This window comes from Leucoraja erinacea, chromosome 2 (genome assembly GCF_028641065.1).
Source record: "Leucoraja erinacea ecotype New England chromosome 2, Leri_hhj_1, whole genome shotgun sequence".
NCBI classification, from domain to species: Eukaryota; Metazoa; Chordata; class Chondrichthyes; order Rajiformes; family Rajidae; genus Leucoraja; species Leucoraja erinaceus.
Genome location: NC_073378.1, coordinates 106,825,742 through 106,840,631, shown reverse-complemented (window position 1 = coordinate 106,840,631; position 14,890 = coordinate 106,825,742). Strand labels below are relative to the sequence as shown.

General features: G+C 47.3%; 1 protein-coding gene across 2 annotated transcripts in view; it reads right to left on the bottom strand.

The window, feature by feature from the left end:
• elp2 (elongator acetyltransferase complex subunit 2) overlaps positions 1–14,890 on the bottom strand; it is a 129,497-nt gene that overhangs the window by 85,931 nt on the left and 28,676 nt on the right. For both annotated transcript variants that reach the window (XR_008726257.1, XM_055662767.1), the window contains exon 9: positions 10,114–10,209. Coding sequence is in view for 1 of the 2 variants with exons in the window: in XM_055662767.1 (XP_055518742.1) it covers positions 10,114–10,209 (96 nt within the window). In the remaining variant the exon portion in view is untranslated. The remainder of the gene's footprint in view (positions 1–10,113; positions 10,210–14,890) is intronic.

The window sequence follows — 14,890 nt, the reverse complement described above, 5'->3', positions numbered from 1 at the left end:
CCCATACGTATTCCTCTGGAGTTGGAACGGGGCTGGGCTGGAGTTGCTGATCTGGGATCTCCGTGCTTGCAGTGGGCCTGGGGGTCGGTGTCCCGATGAGGGGGCGCAGCTCGGGGAACGGCTTCTGGTGGTCCTGACGTCTCCGGCCAGTTTGCAGTTTTCCTCTGGAGTAGGAACGGGGCTGGGCTGCTGCTGACTGTGGGTCTCTGGGATCTCCGTGCTTGCAGTGGGCCTGGGAGTCGGTGTCCCGTTGGTCCTGACGTCTCCGGTGACTGGCACTGTGCTGCTAGCATCGCCAACGCAAAGCCCCCGCGCCGGTGCAATGAGCAGGGAGCTGGAGAGGGGAGGGAGGGGGTCACACATGGCCGGGAAGCAGAGGGGTGTAGGTGGGGTGAAACTGAAGGGAGCGACAATCTGCTGCTGCCTGCACGCTGAGTTAAAAAGTTCCCACGCAAGACTCACGATACACTGTGTATCGTGTCTACCGTGGGAACTTTTTAACAGCGGGCAGGTAGCAGCATATTGTCAATTATTAACCCTCCCGCGCAATATACCCTCACCTTCTCTTTTATGAATGGGGATTTAGTTCCCCTTTCTTCGAGGACCGACCGGAGGTTCCGCTGTCACCTCTGCGGGCCGCCCTCAGTGAACGTTTTCAAGGACCTTTCTTCAAGGACCGAAAAAATGTCCGCTATTTGGAGGTTTTCGTTATTTGGATCTTCGGATAAAAGGTTGTGCACCTGTACTAATGCAAAGGAAACTAGAAATCATCCTGAGAGTTTGTGAATTCTGCGACAACTAAACTTTTTAGGACTTGAGTGCCTGTCTCACTTGGGCGATTTTTCAGCTGACTGCCGGCGACTGTCAAGTTCGCGGCACTCGCTGAAAATCTGGGATCTGGAACGGCGAGTGTCAGACACACACACACACATCGCAAAGGCGGGGGCCAGGGAAAGCGGGGGAGCGCTGTCTGAAATTCACACGGTGCAAAGCCAAGGTGATACAGACACACACCGCGATGAACAGGAAGGTTAAGACGGCTAGCACAGTGTACAGTAAGTCCTTTAAAAGAAGGGGAGGGGAGAAGGGGGTAGAAGGAGTGGAGACACTTTTAAGAAGCCAGAGAAACATAGCTGTGAAGTTTAGCGGGCATTTAACATTACCGGACAGTTCTCCTTGGTTCTGAACACTCGTGCTTACGTTTTATCCCCCAATGAGCCAATGAAAATGCCCAGTCAGGAAAGGGGATTAACTCTTGGTCACTAGTTCTATTAGCTTATGATTTTTCAATTTGTGGCAAAGTTCATCTCAGTGACAGTTGCCTGAATAGTGTGAGGATTTTAGAGTAAAGATTTGCTCAAATGTGCTGTTTAATACAGACTTGCCCATTGCACAGGGCATCAATTCTGTTCTGAGCAGTGAAAGATTTGTGTCAGAAAATGGATCTATTAGCTCTCATCTTCATACACGCTAAATCCTTTCTAACAAATAATTTTAACCTTAAGTACCTCACAGTAGCAACATTTACAGGCGATTTCAACATGCCAGAGGCTCTGATATTTTCCAGCCATCCAATACACGCCGAGCAACATCACCACTTCACGCAATTCCTACATCACTTTTCCAGACTGGAGCCCAAGGCTGTAGCTTACAATAATTGAGAAGACGACTCAGTACAACCAGGAGATCACAATGCTAGCTTGTCGGTTTTCCTGTAATTTTTAGGGGGAAGCTACTGACATCGGGGAACATGATTGCACATCTTCACAAAATATGAGTCTTTTCACCCGTATTTAGCTGCTGAGAAGCTCGATCAATTGGGTATCGTGGTGGCAACAAGGCTGGGAAAACTCGAGTATTCTCTGCCACAGAAGGTAGTTGAAGCCAGTTCATTGGCTATATTTAAGAGGGAGTTAGATGTGGCCCTTGTGGCTAAAGGGATCAGGGGGTATGGAGAGAAGGCAGGGATGGGATACTGAGTTGGAAGATCAGCCATGATCATATCGAATGGCAGTGCAGGCTCGAAGGGCCGAATGGTCTACTCCTGCACCTATTTTCTATGTTTCTATTAGGGGATATGTAGGAAGGAATGCTGGTTTAAACCGAAAATGCAGATGCTGGCATCTCTAAGGATAGGGTAACATTTTTGGTCGAGACCCTTCCACAGACTAAGTCAGGGGATAGGGAAACAAGCGATATAGACGGTGATGCAAAAGATATAGAACAAATTAATGAAAGATATGCAAAAAAGTAACAAATATAAAGCACATAGGCCATTGTCTGTGGCCCAGGTGAAAATGAGGATAGGCAATGAGACTCACCTAGGTGAATTAGAGTATAGAGTCTCATTGTCTGTAATCATTTTCACCTCGGCCGCAGCTAACAATGACCTGTTTCCTTTATTATAGTTATATTTTTTGCATATCTTTCATTCATTTGTTCTATAAAAGTACTGGCCATGAACAGACACTTCGACCCACCATGTCCATGCTGACCATGATGCAAATCTAAGCTGCACGTCCGCCTGCATGTGATCTATACTCCTTAACTTGCTGCCTGTTCTCATTGCCTAACCAATCAAGGTAAGCGTGCCTTACACCTTATTTATCACCCTATCCACTTGTATTTCCCCTTTCAGGGAATTATGGACATGCAGCCCAAGATCCATGTAATTCTCCTCGGTGAATATCGATGTGAACTGCTCGTTCAATACTTTGCCCATTTCCTCTGGTTCTAGGCATATATTCCTTCTTTCATCTTTGAGTGGTCCTACCTTCTTTCTAGTTATCCTTTTTTAATGTATGTAGTAAATCCAGTGGGATTCTCAACAAACGTGCTCTGTTAGTCCCTATTAGCCCTCTTGGTTCTCTGTTAAACTCTTCTCCTGCTTCATTTAAGACCTTGTCCGATCTCTCCTTCCTAAACCTTACATATGCTTTCTTGTTCTTCTGTGGGGTTTTTTGGCAATTATTGAACATTCCCAGGCAGGACCTGCACAGCCACACAAAATGTACTTACTGGCCTGATTTGAACATAGATAGGCAGAGGGAGACACGGCCCTGCCTTTGGCCTTGTGGCTGCCAAGAATCGTGCACACTTCAGCTACAGTAGTGAAATGTCAAAACTCACTCTATACCCATGACTATGGAACCGGACATAGTGCAATCTCCATCATCAAGTTCGCCGACGACACCACCGTTGTTGGACGAATTACAGATGGTGATGAGTCAGAGTAAAGTAGTGAGATCGACCGATTGACCAAATGGTGCCAGCACAACAACCTGCCTCTCAACATCAGTAAAACCAAGGAACTGATTGTGTACTTTGGAAGGGGAAGGATGAGGACCCACAACCCTGTTTATATCAATGGGTCGATGGTGGAGGGGTCAGTAACTTCAAATTCCTGGGCGTGCATATTTCCGAAGATATTTCCTGGACGCAACACACTGATGCAATTATAAAGAAGGCACATCAGCGCCTCTATTTCCTGAGAAGACTACGGAGATTATGTATGTCAAAGAGGATTCCGTTGAACTTCTATAGGTGCACAGTAGAGAGCATACTGACTGGTTGCATCATGGTCTGGTTCGGCAACTTGAACGACCAGGAGCGGAAAAGACTGCAAAATGTTTTGAACACTGCCTAGTCCATCACCGGCTCTGACCTCCCCACCATCGAAGGGATCTATCGAAGTCACTGCCTCAAAAAGGCAGCCAACCCCCACACCATCCTGGCCACACACTCATTTCACCATTGCCATCGGGAAGAAGGTACAGGAGCCTGAAAACGGTACATTCAGGTTCAGGAACAGGAACAGTTTCTTCCCTACAGCCATCAGGCTATTAAACACAACAACAAATAAGCTCTGAACTACAACAGACTATTATTATTATTGCATTATATTTGTTTATTTATTGAGTATATGTGCATGTGTATATATACACACTGAACTCTTTTTCTCCCGTTTATGTACTAAGTTTACATATTCTGTTGTGCTGCAGCAAGAGTTTCATTGTCCTCTAGGACATATGACAATAAAACACTCTTGACAAGAACCACTTCAAATCAAGGATAGTAGTGAAGAATGACAACATTTCCTGAAGATTCTGTCACGTACTTTAATAATTAACAGGTGAACTGTCGTACTTGCAAACAGGTAATGGTGGAGCTTTCCTCATCAGGTGTTATACGTAGCCAAGCATGAGACTGCAGCAGTGGCAAAGAGTGGCAAGGAGGTAAACGAGGGCCACGAGGTAAACCCTGTAGGGGAGCGGGGGAAACAAGGCAGCTGCTGAATGACGTTTCTGTCCAACATGCGCTACATTTGCATTAGCTGCAGGCGATGTAAGGGATATTTTGTAGAAAGTCACTTAATTTAAAAAACTGTTAAATCATAATCCCTGAAAAAAACAAACTGACCCATTATACATTCCTATAGCTACTAACAAAGTAGAGCACCAGTAATTGGGCTGGGACCCCATAAGGTAATCCCTCATATGGTGCTCCACAACACCAGCAACACTGTTCACGAGACATCAATAATTAATCCATGATCATATTTCAGCGATGCATGCTCAACCTACTTCTACCATAGTGGTTTGCACTCATTTTGACTTTACTTGCAATGCCCTGTAATTTATTTTTGAAATACTCGATTGAGTGGTCTCCAAGTTCTCCAACACACAGAACCTCCATCATTTATCTCATTGATCAGAATGTCCAAATCTCTTTCATTAAATCTCAGGTCTATCTTCCTCTCTCTCCCTGCAGCCGTTCCCGTCTCTACATGGCGGCACAGTGGCGCAGCAGTAGGGTTGCTGCCTTACAGCGCCAGAGTCCCGGGTCTAATCCTGGCTGCGGAGTTTGTACGTTCTCCCTGTTACTTGCTTGGGTTTTCTCCGAGAACTTTGATTTCCTGCCACACTCCAAAAACGTAGTTTTGTAGGCTATTTGGCTTGGTATAAATGCAAAAATTGCCCCTAGTGTAGGATAATGTTAATGTGCAGAGTACTTTGAGTAAATAACACAGCATATTTTCATATCAGAGGGATCACTGGACAGAAATTGGTGTGGGAAGTATTGATGTCAATTTAACTTAAGAGGCTAATTAAATAATGAAATATCCATCAAAATATATATATTTAAAACAATAGTGCATTAAACAAAGCCAATTTAAATTTCAAAAGGAAAAAATGTTGCTTGATCAGCATGGCTGACCTCCTTCATAAAGTAACATGGAGCTGTATTTAGATTTGTAAAAGTTTTTGATATGCACCACATAATAGATTAATGTTTTATCAAATCACAAACAGAACTGGAGTCCTAATAATTTCCCTGACTGTAATATAACTTGCTATAACTGTTCAACCGGTTAAATAAAAACATTGCACTCATCAGTACACAAATTCATGACTTTGGTGAATTAATACAGTGTGGCAGGACTGGCGCCCGGATGTGCTGCTGCATCTTCAATGTTTGGCACGGAATACACGCCTGGGCCCAACGGCCGACTTGCTTTCGCAGCCCATGCTACATGAACCATGCAGCAACCATCGCCACCGTCGCCCATTGGCCAATCCATGAATAACGTTGAAAATAACGTCGAAAACAATATACCCCGTGGACACATCGCACAAAACTGTAATGCCGGCGGGATCCAACGACATGTCATCGAACACCAAACCTGAGATCGCAGTTTGGTATGCTAGCATCTCGTCGTCTGCCAGCTGCACCGCAGCCAAGGCAGAATAGTCTATTCCCGGGGCCACGTTGAGTACGGCTGCAATAACCGTACAATAATAAACTACAAGGCGTCTATGACCAGATTACTTTCCAGTGATGTGGCAGATGGCAAAAGCGAAGGTGAAGGGCTTATGGTCGGTGAAAGCGATGAATTCCTGGCTCTCTAGGAAATACCGAAAGTGCTGTACCGCCAGGTGCAAGGCGAGAAACTCCCGGTCGAACGTGCTGTACCTTTTCTCCACCGGGTTAAACTGGCGGCTGAAAAAGGCGAGAGGACGCCAGTGACCATCGAATGACAGCTCCAACGCGCCGCTGACCGCGGAGTCCGAGGCATCCACGGTTAGAGCTGTGGGGGCGTCGGCCCGCGGGTGCACCAGCATCGACGCCCGAGCCAACGCTTCTGTCACCCCTTCAAAGGCCGCTATAGCGACATCGTTCCACTGCACATCCCGCCGCTTACCAATTAACAACTGGAATAGCGGCCGCATTATTCATGTTGCCACCGGCATAAATCGGAGGTAAATGTGACCATCTCCATGAACTCCTACAGGTCCCGCATTGTAGAAGGCCGCGGGAACTGACGAATGTCCTCGACCCTAACCGGTAGAGGAACAGCACCGTGCTGCGTTACCCGGTGGCCCAGGAAGTCGATGGCACGGAGGCCAAACTGGCATTTGTCAGGGTTGATTACCACACCGTTTTCGTTGAGGCGATGGCTGGCATAACAAACGAAGGTGGGCGCAATGCTCTTGCCGTGAACGACTGGCAACGAGGATGTCATCCATGTGGATGAACAAGAAGTCAAGCCCCCGACGCACGGTGTCCATCAGGCGTTGGAATGCCTGCGGGGCATTCTTAAGGCCGAAGGGCATGCACAGGAACTCAAACAACCCGAAGGGGCTGATTATCGCCATCTTCGGCACATTCTCCAGTCGCACAGGGATCTAGTGGTAAACCCGGAATAAGTCTACTTTCGAAAAGAAGTTAGCCCCGGCCTGATGGGCGGAGAAGACCTGGATGTGAGGAATGGGATAACGATCTGCAGAGGTGGCGTCGTTCAGGCTGCGGTAGTTGACACAAGGCCTCCAGCCGCCGGAGACCTTGGGCACCATGTGCACCGGGGAAGCCTATGGACTGTCGGAACATCGGACAATCCCCATTGCCTCCATGTTACGAAACTCCACCTTCATGATCTGGAGGTTGTCGGGGGCCAGCAAGCGGGCACGGGCGTGAAGCGGTTGTTCTGAAGTGAGTATATGGTGCAGCACACCATGCTTCGGGATGGCCAAGTTGAACTGTGGGGTCAGAATTTCCAGGAAGTCGGCCAAGATTTCGGCATAAACGTTGACCACTGCCGCCATCGGGTTGCGGATTGGTGCGGCAGACACCACAGAGCGCAGGGAGATTACTTCCAATGTGGGAGCCTGGACGAGGTGCCGCCTCCTCACCTCCACTAAGAGCAATTGTGCCCCCAGGAATTCAGCGCCAAGAAACGGCTGGATCATGTCCGCCACGGGAAACGGCCAGGTGAAGTGGCACGCGCCAAAGATAAGGGGAACGGTGCGGATGCCATATGGGACTGCCGTTCATTTCAGCCCCCGTGTCCACCAGGAATCTTTGACCTGAGCGCCGGTCCCAAGCATACAGGCTGTGAATCTGGCCGACTGCGAGGGTAATTACCGGCGGCCAGCCTCAGTGTTTCCTGGAAACGAACAGGACGGGAGGCATTGGTGGGCCGCCGAACTCCAGCACTGGTGGTAGAAGCACCACATTATTTTGCCAACTCCCATAGCGAGAGGCTCAGTAGAGCCTCCGGTGGGCACGGGTGCTGCGCCTTCCAGGGCGCTGTGGACACCCGATCCAGCGCGCCCACTTCCTGCTGCCTGGCCAGCCACAGCTCGTCAGCGCACTCCGCTAGCGCCAGGGGGATATCCAAACGGAGGTGGATGTCCCCGGCAACTGCTGCAGGATTGCGTACTTGAACAGCTCATGAGGGTCGATGGCTTCCAGTCGCCGATCCCGCCTATGTTGAGGATCCGCGCCGCTGGCTCCAGGCGGCTGAGCCCCAAGGTGCGGAGTAGCAGCGCCTTGAGGCCTCGGTATTTATCGGCCGCCGGCGGATCGCGCAGGTAAGGCACCACTTGGTTCCCGGTCGAGTGTGCTGGCGACGTAGTAAAAACGGGTTTCGCCGACCGTGATCCCGTGGATATGAAACTGCGCCTCAGCCTGCTGAAACCATACCTGCGGCTGAGAGGTTCAGAAGGTCGGTAGCTTCAGGGTGACCATGGTCAGTTGGGTCTGGTCTGCGGCAACGGCGGTTGAGCGCTGGCGGCGTGCATGCTATGGTCCAAAATGTCTATTTCAGAACGTCGAGGGTCGCCAATGTGGCGGGACTCAAAACTGTCCAGCCAAAAGAATGAGGCGGGACACCAAGTTTGTCCAGCCAAATCATTATTGTTAACTACTACCACACCGAAGGCAAGGGTTCCCGACCTTAAATACTCCCCAGAGGAGCACCGTAACCTGAACCTCCCGTCACCAAGACACGTGACTCCCCCCTCCAGAGCCGATGGTTTGCACTGTGCATGGCTCACCATCAGGGACCGCCACAACATGAAGCCAACTGGATCAGAAAAGGATTATTTAAGTGACAAGTAAGCTTGGTGTAAGGAAAAGAACAAAAGTAGGGGTAAAGAATAGTTATAATGAGGTGGGAATTGAGGATTACAAGGATTCAAGCTAGAATTTATATTAATAAATTAGATTTTTGGATTAAAGACATGATTTATATTATATTTTTATATTCTACCACTAAGGTTGCTGAAGATACCAAATTATGTGGTTAATTAACATTTTAATTTTAACACCGATACATTTTTAGATAGACTGCCAGTGTAATTAAAAATAAAAAGAGCAAGATTAGTGTCTTGGTAGTTTTCCATTTTATGAGCAAATACATTCAAATTCTACACTTAATTCATTTCATACAAAAATTAATTGAGGAAGAATAGAGCACAGATTAGACCATTTTAAAATTATCATCAGCCCCGAGGCAGGACAAGGAAAAAGAGGGGAGGTGACAGCCTCCACACTATTTTTTTTATATGTAGAATGATAGCGTACAAATTTAATGCACTTTTAATATGGAGTGAGTTTTTAATAAAATCTGGGCCATTATGTATAAAGTTAGGTTTATCATATTGTTTAGTTGGTCTGCGTTACTCTAGCATTTGACAGCTCTGGTCCTGTACACGCTAGAGTTTAGAAGGATGAGGGAGGAGCCTCAATGAAACTTACTAAATATTGAAAGGCCTGGATAGAGTGGATGTGGAGAGTTTGTTGTTTCCACTAGTGGGAGAGACTACTGTGGAATTCATTGCCACATACGGTTGCGGAGGTCAAGTCATTGGGTATTTTCAAGTAGAGATTGACAGGTTCTTGATTAGTAAGGATGACAAAGGTTATGGGGACAAGGCAGGAGAATGGGGTTGAGAGGGAAAAATAGATTGGTAATGATTGAATGGCAGAGTAGACTCAATGGGCAGAATGGCCTAATTCTTCTCCTATCACTTATGAACTTATTTCATAACAGAGGCCCACTGGTTTTCTGGCACTCTTGTTCCAGAGCCTTGCCGGATTATCCGATTTTCCGGAACAATGGAATTCACATAATAATGATACATTACACCTCTGACCCACTAATAAAACCCATCCCGTGTCTGTAAAGCACCATGGACTGCAAGAAACGTTTTTAAAAAAAACATTAAATGTAAATTAATTTTACAGCGAAACTTGCATTTCTTGCTCGGGCAGCTCGAGCAACGGTTAATGAATTGCTCTTGGAAGTCCGACGAGGGCCAGATCAGCGGCCACCTGCACCCTGACAACCCACACCGACCCAAGATCTTCCAAACTTGTGGTAAGGTGGGCATGCCCACCATCCCTGCCGCCTGAAGCAGACCTCCAAGAGGAGTCGAACGGTACTGGAAAAGTCTGCCTAGGCTGCTGGCAGGGCAAGATATCGGCCCACAAAGTCAGCTTCGTAAGCCGGTTATTATGACAAAGGGTCTGCCGGCTCTGGCCGGGCCAGAATTCCAGAGCCTTGACCGCAGGGGTAAATTCGACCCACCAATTGGAAGCCTGGCCGCAGAAATCCCGACGAGGTCGAGATCTGCTGCCTCGCCCGGACTAGGCGCCACATTTTCGGGGCGACTTCCGGCGGGGATTTCAAGTGTGCTCTTGTAATTTGGTCCAGATTGTTGGTGGTGCCGGACCATCAATTGCTGTAAAATCGGTGGTGCGTCTGCACAATTTTTTTTATTGCACTCTAAATATTAAGCTGAATATTTTAAAAGCAATGTGAAATCTTACCTTTGTAAATAGGAGGATGCCAATGTAGCCCATAAACCCAGTTTTCATGACCAGACAATACTGTTTCCAGTGTCACTGCATATGACACCTCGCCCTCTAGAGAAAAGAAAAAAGTGACTGTAACTTCACAGAATGTTAACATAGAACATCGTACAGTGCAGCATAGCAACAGGCCCTTCAGCCCACAATGTGCAGAATGTGATGGCAAGACTAAATCCTATCTTTATATCCTTTATAATAAGCCTTATTATAATCCTTATCCCTCCATTCCCATGTCTCTTAAATGCCACTATAGTATCAGCCTCAACCACCACCACCAACAGTGCATTCCAGGCACTCGTCACCCTCTGTGTAAAACAATTAACAATTTGAATGAAGTGAGCAAAGTAAGCAAAATGATAGTCTTTTCACCCGCTATTTGTTTGCAAACTTGAATCAGTCTTAAACAACTATGTTGAATGTTATTTACAGTCATATGTATTTTGTTTAATCGTTATTCCAGTCATTAAATGCCATTTATTTTTTGTCTTTCAAGTTTTTGCTTTATTGATTCACTGGGTATGCACACATATGTATCTCTGGTTAGGCCTGATCCAACATGGAGCAGAAACTGACACCTTGCATTCAATGTCAGAAATGTGAACAGATCTCCCCTTTGCTGATATGATGATAAGAGTGCATTACTGCAACATCCTCCAGTGAATCCACTGAAACCTTTTATGATGGCGGACATCATCCTCAGGTGGCTCCGCTCCCGGCAACAGGCGCAGAGTCTGCTGCCGCCTCACCGGGCCGCCGGTCCGGCACCCAGAGCCCATCGACACGCAGGGCTCAACCAAGTGCCTGATGGTAGTGCCGCCACCCCAGGTGGACTCGTGGAGCAAGCCGCACCCCCCCCCCCCCCCCCCCGCCCCCCCCCCCCCCCCCCCCCCCCCCCCCCCCCCCCGCCGGTGAGGGCGGCACGCCGAGCCCAGGGCCTGCCGCACAGCCTGGGCCTGCCGCCGGGCCTGAGCCTACGGGGCAGTCCGGGGACGACGCCGAGGAGCCCCAGGTCGTCAGCGCTTGCAGGATGGAGTTTGTTGAGGCTCCGTCCGGAAGGTGAACCCATGGACCCAGAGAGTAAGCACGCGAGAGGCATGGAGGCCGAGCCAGACATCAACGGATCACTCTACTTCATCATGCCCCCACTCACCTCTACATCTGGATGCGACAACTGTCTGTCTGAGTAAGAAAATCACGGAGTTGGAAGGCAGATTATCCACCCTACATACGATCCGCGAGGATGAACAATTCCTCGACTCCCTGGTGGCCGGCCTTAGGTCCTGCTGGACCCACTAATGTTGCTGAAGGGTAGGACTCTACTGTCCCGTGTTCTACTGCACCGTCCTAGAACAAAGCCCTTTGCCCCCTGGACACAGCATGGAGCCAGACCCAGGACTATGACCAGCTCTACACGTAGTCAACAGACCCATGGTCTGTTGTCCACAGAAGAAAGCAACGTGGAAGACGGCCCTCTCGCCTCCCACCATCGCAACCGCAACGACTAATTGATAGATTTAACATCCTGGATGAGCATAAATTCCCGTCACTGCATAGCCATACCGTTCGTCGTACATTATCTCTCATGGATCTGTTAACTGCGACAAGGCATGCATCACCACCGGCCGATTATGCTCCAGTGCCTCTCGCTGGCCCTGCCCATCCAGAGTTGTCCACTGCATCCCCATCTTTAGACTCAGTATCGGTCCCTGGCAGTCTCTCCCCCGCCATGGCTTCAGCCACGTACCGGGGGGGGGGGGGGGGGGGGGGGGGGATCTGAGAGTGCAGTGGAGAGAAGAGTTTGTTTGGCCTTCCATCACAGTTGTGTGGTGGATGTTTATGTTGAATGTAGTTGTGTTGTGTCTGGGGTCTATTTGTGTGTGGTGTATGGCTGCAGAGACGGCATTTCGTTTGGACCTCCAGGGGTCCAAATGACAATTAAATTGACTCTTGACTCTTGACTCCCACATTGTAGCTCCGGCAAAGGCCTGGAGGCGTCCGCCCCCTCCCACATGGGGTGCCTCTCAGGTTGTGGTTCCAGCAGGACTCAAGAGACGGCCTACCCCCACGAAGAGGGTTATCCAAAGGCAACTTCAGCAGCAGTGGACCCTCCTCCCTCGTCCCCTCCTCCGACGTTGCTTATAATTGGTGACTCCATTATGAAAAGCATGAGGGTGAATTCAGCGGTAACTTACTCTTTCCCTAGAGCTAAAGTCTTGGACGTCTTAACCCAGTTTACGAGCTTTCTTGATAAATATCCAGATGTGAAAAATGTCATTATCCATGTGGGCACAAATGACACATCCCAGACACAATCCGAGCAACTGAAACACGATTTTGTCTCCATTTTAAACTCATTGAAGGACTCGGAGAAACGTTTGTTGTCTCTGGACCATTTCCGACATTTAATCGTCGAAGTTGTCGCTTCAGCAAGATTTTACATTACCACACATGATTGCAGTCATTTTGCAGCTCAAACAGCTTTCATTTTGTTGACAATTTTAATCTTTTCTGGGGAAATCCAGCGCTGTTTATGAAAGACGGCATTCACCCTACCAGCCATGGCTCACGAAAGCAGTCTAATAATCTATTACACGCGGTGCATATCTCCTTCTTCTTCTTGCGTATGGCTTGCACAGCCTAAAATTGTAGGACAAATTGTTCTATTTGATGGTGCACGCCAGGTTGATTGCATTCGAAACAGGGTGGACCACGTGCAGGTTGCAATCTCCCACACCCTGGTGCATATGACCCCACTTGACTGATTAATTAATTTGTCCCCACATGCTGGCCATGATCTGGACCTACCTACGGCCAGTCCATAGCCCACAAACACTCCCTCCCTCTCTGCTCTGGAAAAAAACCTCTGCCCAGCCCGCTCATGTTTCAGATAAAAACAATAGTTCTTCCTCAATTTTACATAGACTCTCTGGACAACCACTCACTATCCCCTTGAGGATTACATCGAGATCCATTTTAAATCAATCTCTGCACACTGTGGACAGATTAAATCTAGTGCCAGTAAAAAAATCAACTACGAGAACTTCTTCCCCACAATCTGAAATCACATGCATGAAACAGTATAAAATGGGTCTGCTCAATCGTGGATCATTAATCAACAATACTTTTATCATCAATGACATCATATCTGAAAATAATCTACATTTTATGTTTTTGGTGGAGACATGGTTGCACATTCATTTAATGTCAACACTTATTGAAGCTTGCACACTTAACTATAATTTCTTCCAATCTGTCAGGAAAAGTGGTAGGGATGGGGGTATAGCTGTAATTTTTACAAAAGATTTTATGTGCACAGAGGTTGACCTTTGGAGATTCTGTTTTTTCAATGGAGATTTTAGCATTCATGTAAACAGCACAGACCTCAAAGCAACAGTTTCTGAGCTTACTTGACACCCTCAAGTGGCCTCATTTACATGTTATATGTAAATGAGGCCACTCACAAACATGGAAATACACTGGACCTGGTGATATCCCCAGGGTTAAAAATTGATACCATGGTGGTGCCTGATTTACTGTTTGTGACCATTACTGTGTGTTTTTAAAGTTGTTTAGGCGCCCTTTGGGGGTCTACATGTAAAAGGCGCTTTTTAGATCCAGCAGCAGAACTCACATTTTCTGTACTTGTAAGAACATACGCTCCTCTCACCCAGGGAGATTCTGTTGACACAATGATAAAAGCTTTTAACGGTAACCTAGCTACGACACTTCATAAAGTTGCACCTCTCAAGACTATCAGAGCTGGTATCCCTTTAGATTCTACTGCCCTCTGCTGCCGACCTAATAAGTCGCGTGCAAAAATGAGCAGTTTCATAAGTATTTCTACCTCAGAACTTTGTGAAATTGTGGCTGAAAACAAACCCACTACCTGTCATTTCGACAAGGTTCCTACAGTTTTTAACAGTTTATCCAGTTTTGTTCTTACAATTATAAACAACTCCATATAACCATATAACCATATAACAATTACAGCACGGAAACAGGCCATCTCGGCTCTACAAGTCCATGCCGAACAAATTTTTTTCCCCTTAGTCCCACCTGCCTGCACTCGTACCATAACCCTCCATTCCCTTCTCATCCATATGCCTATCCAATTTATTTTTAAATGATACCAATGAACCTGCCTCCACCACTTCCACTGGGAGCTCATTCCACAACGCCACCACTCTCTGCGTAAAGAAGTTCCCCCTCATATTACCCATAAACTTCTGTCCCTTAATTCTGAAGTCATGTCCTCTTGTTTGAATCTTCCCTATTCTCAAAGGGAAAAGCTTGTCCACATCAACTCTGTCTATCCCTCTCATCATTTTAAAGACCTCTATCAGGTCCCCCCTTAACCTTCTGCGCTCCAGAGAATAAAGACCTAACTTATTCAACCTATCTCTGTAACTTAGTTGTTGAAACCCAGGCAACATTCTAGTAAATCTCCTCTGTACTCTCTATTTTGTTGACATCCTTCCTATAATTTGGCGACCAAAATTGTACACCATACTCCAGATTTGGCCTCACCAATGCCTTGTACAATTTTAACATTACATCCCAGCTTCTATACTCAATGCTCTGATTTATAAAGGCTAGCATACCAAAAGCTTTCTTTACCACCCTATCTATATGAGATTCCACCTTCAAGGAACTATGCACGGTTATACCCAGATCCCTCTGTTCAACTGTATTCTTCAATTCCCTACCAACTCCATAGAGACTGGAATTTTCCTAG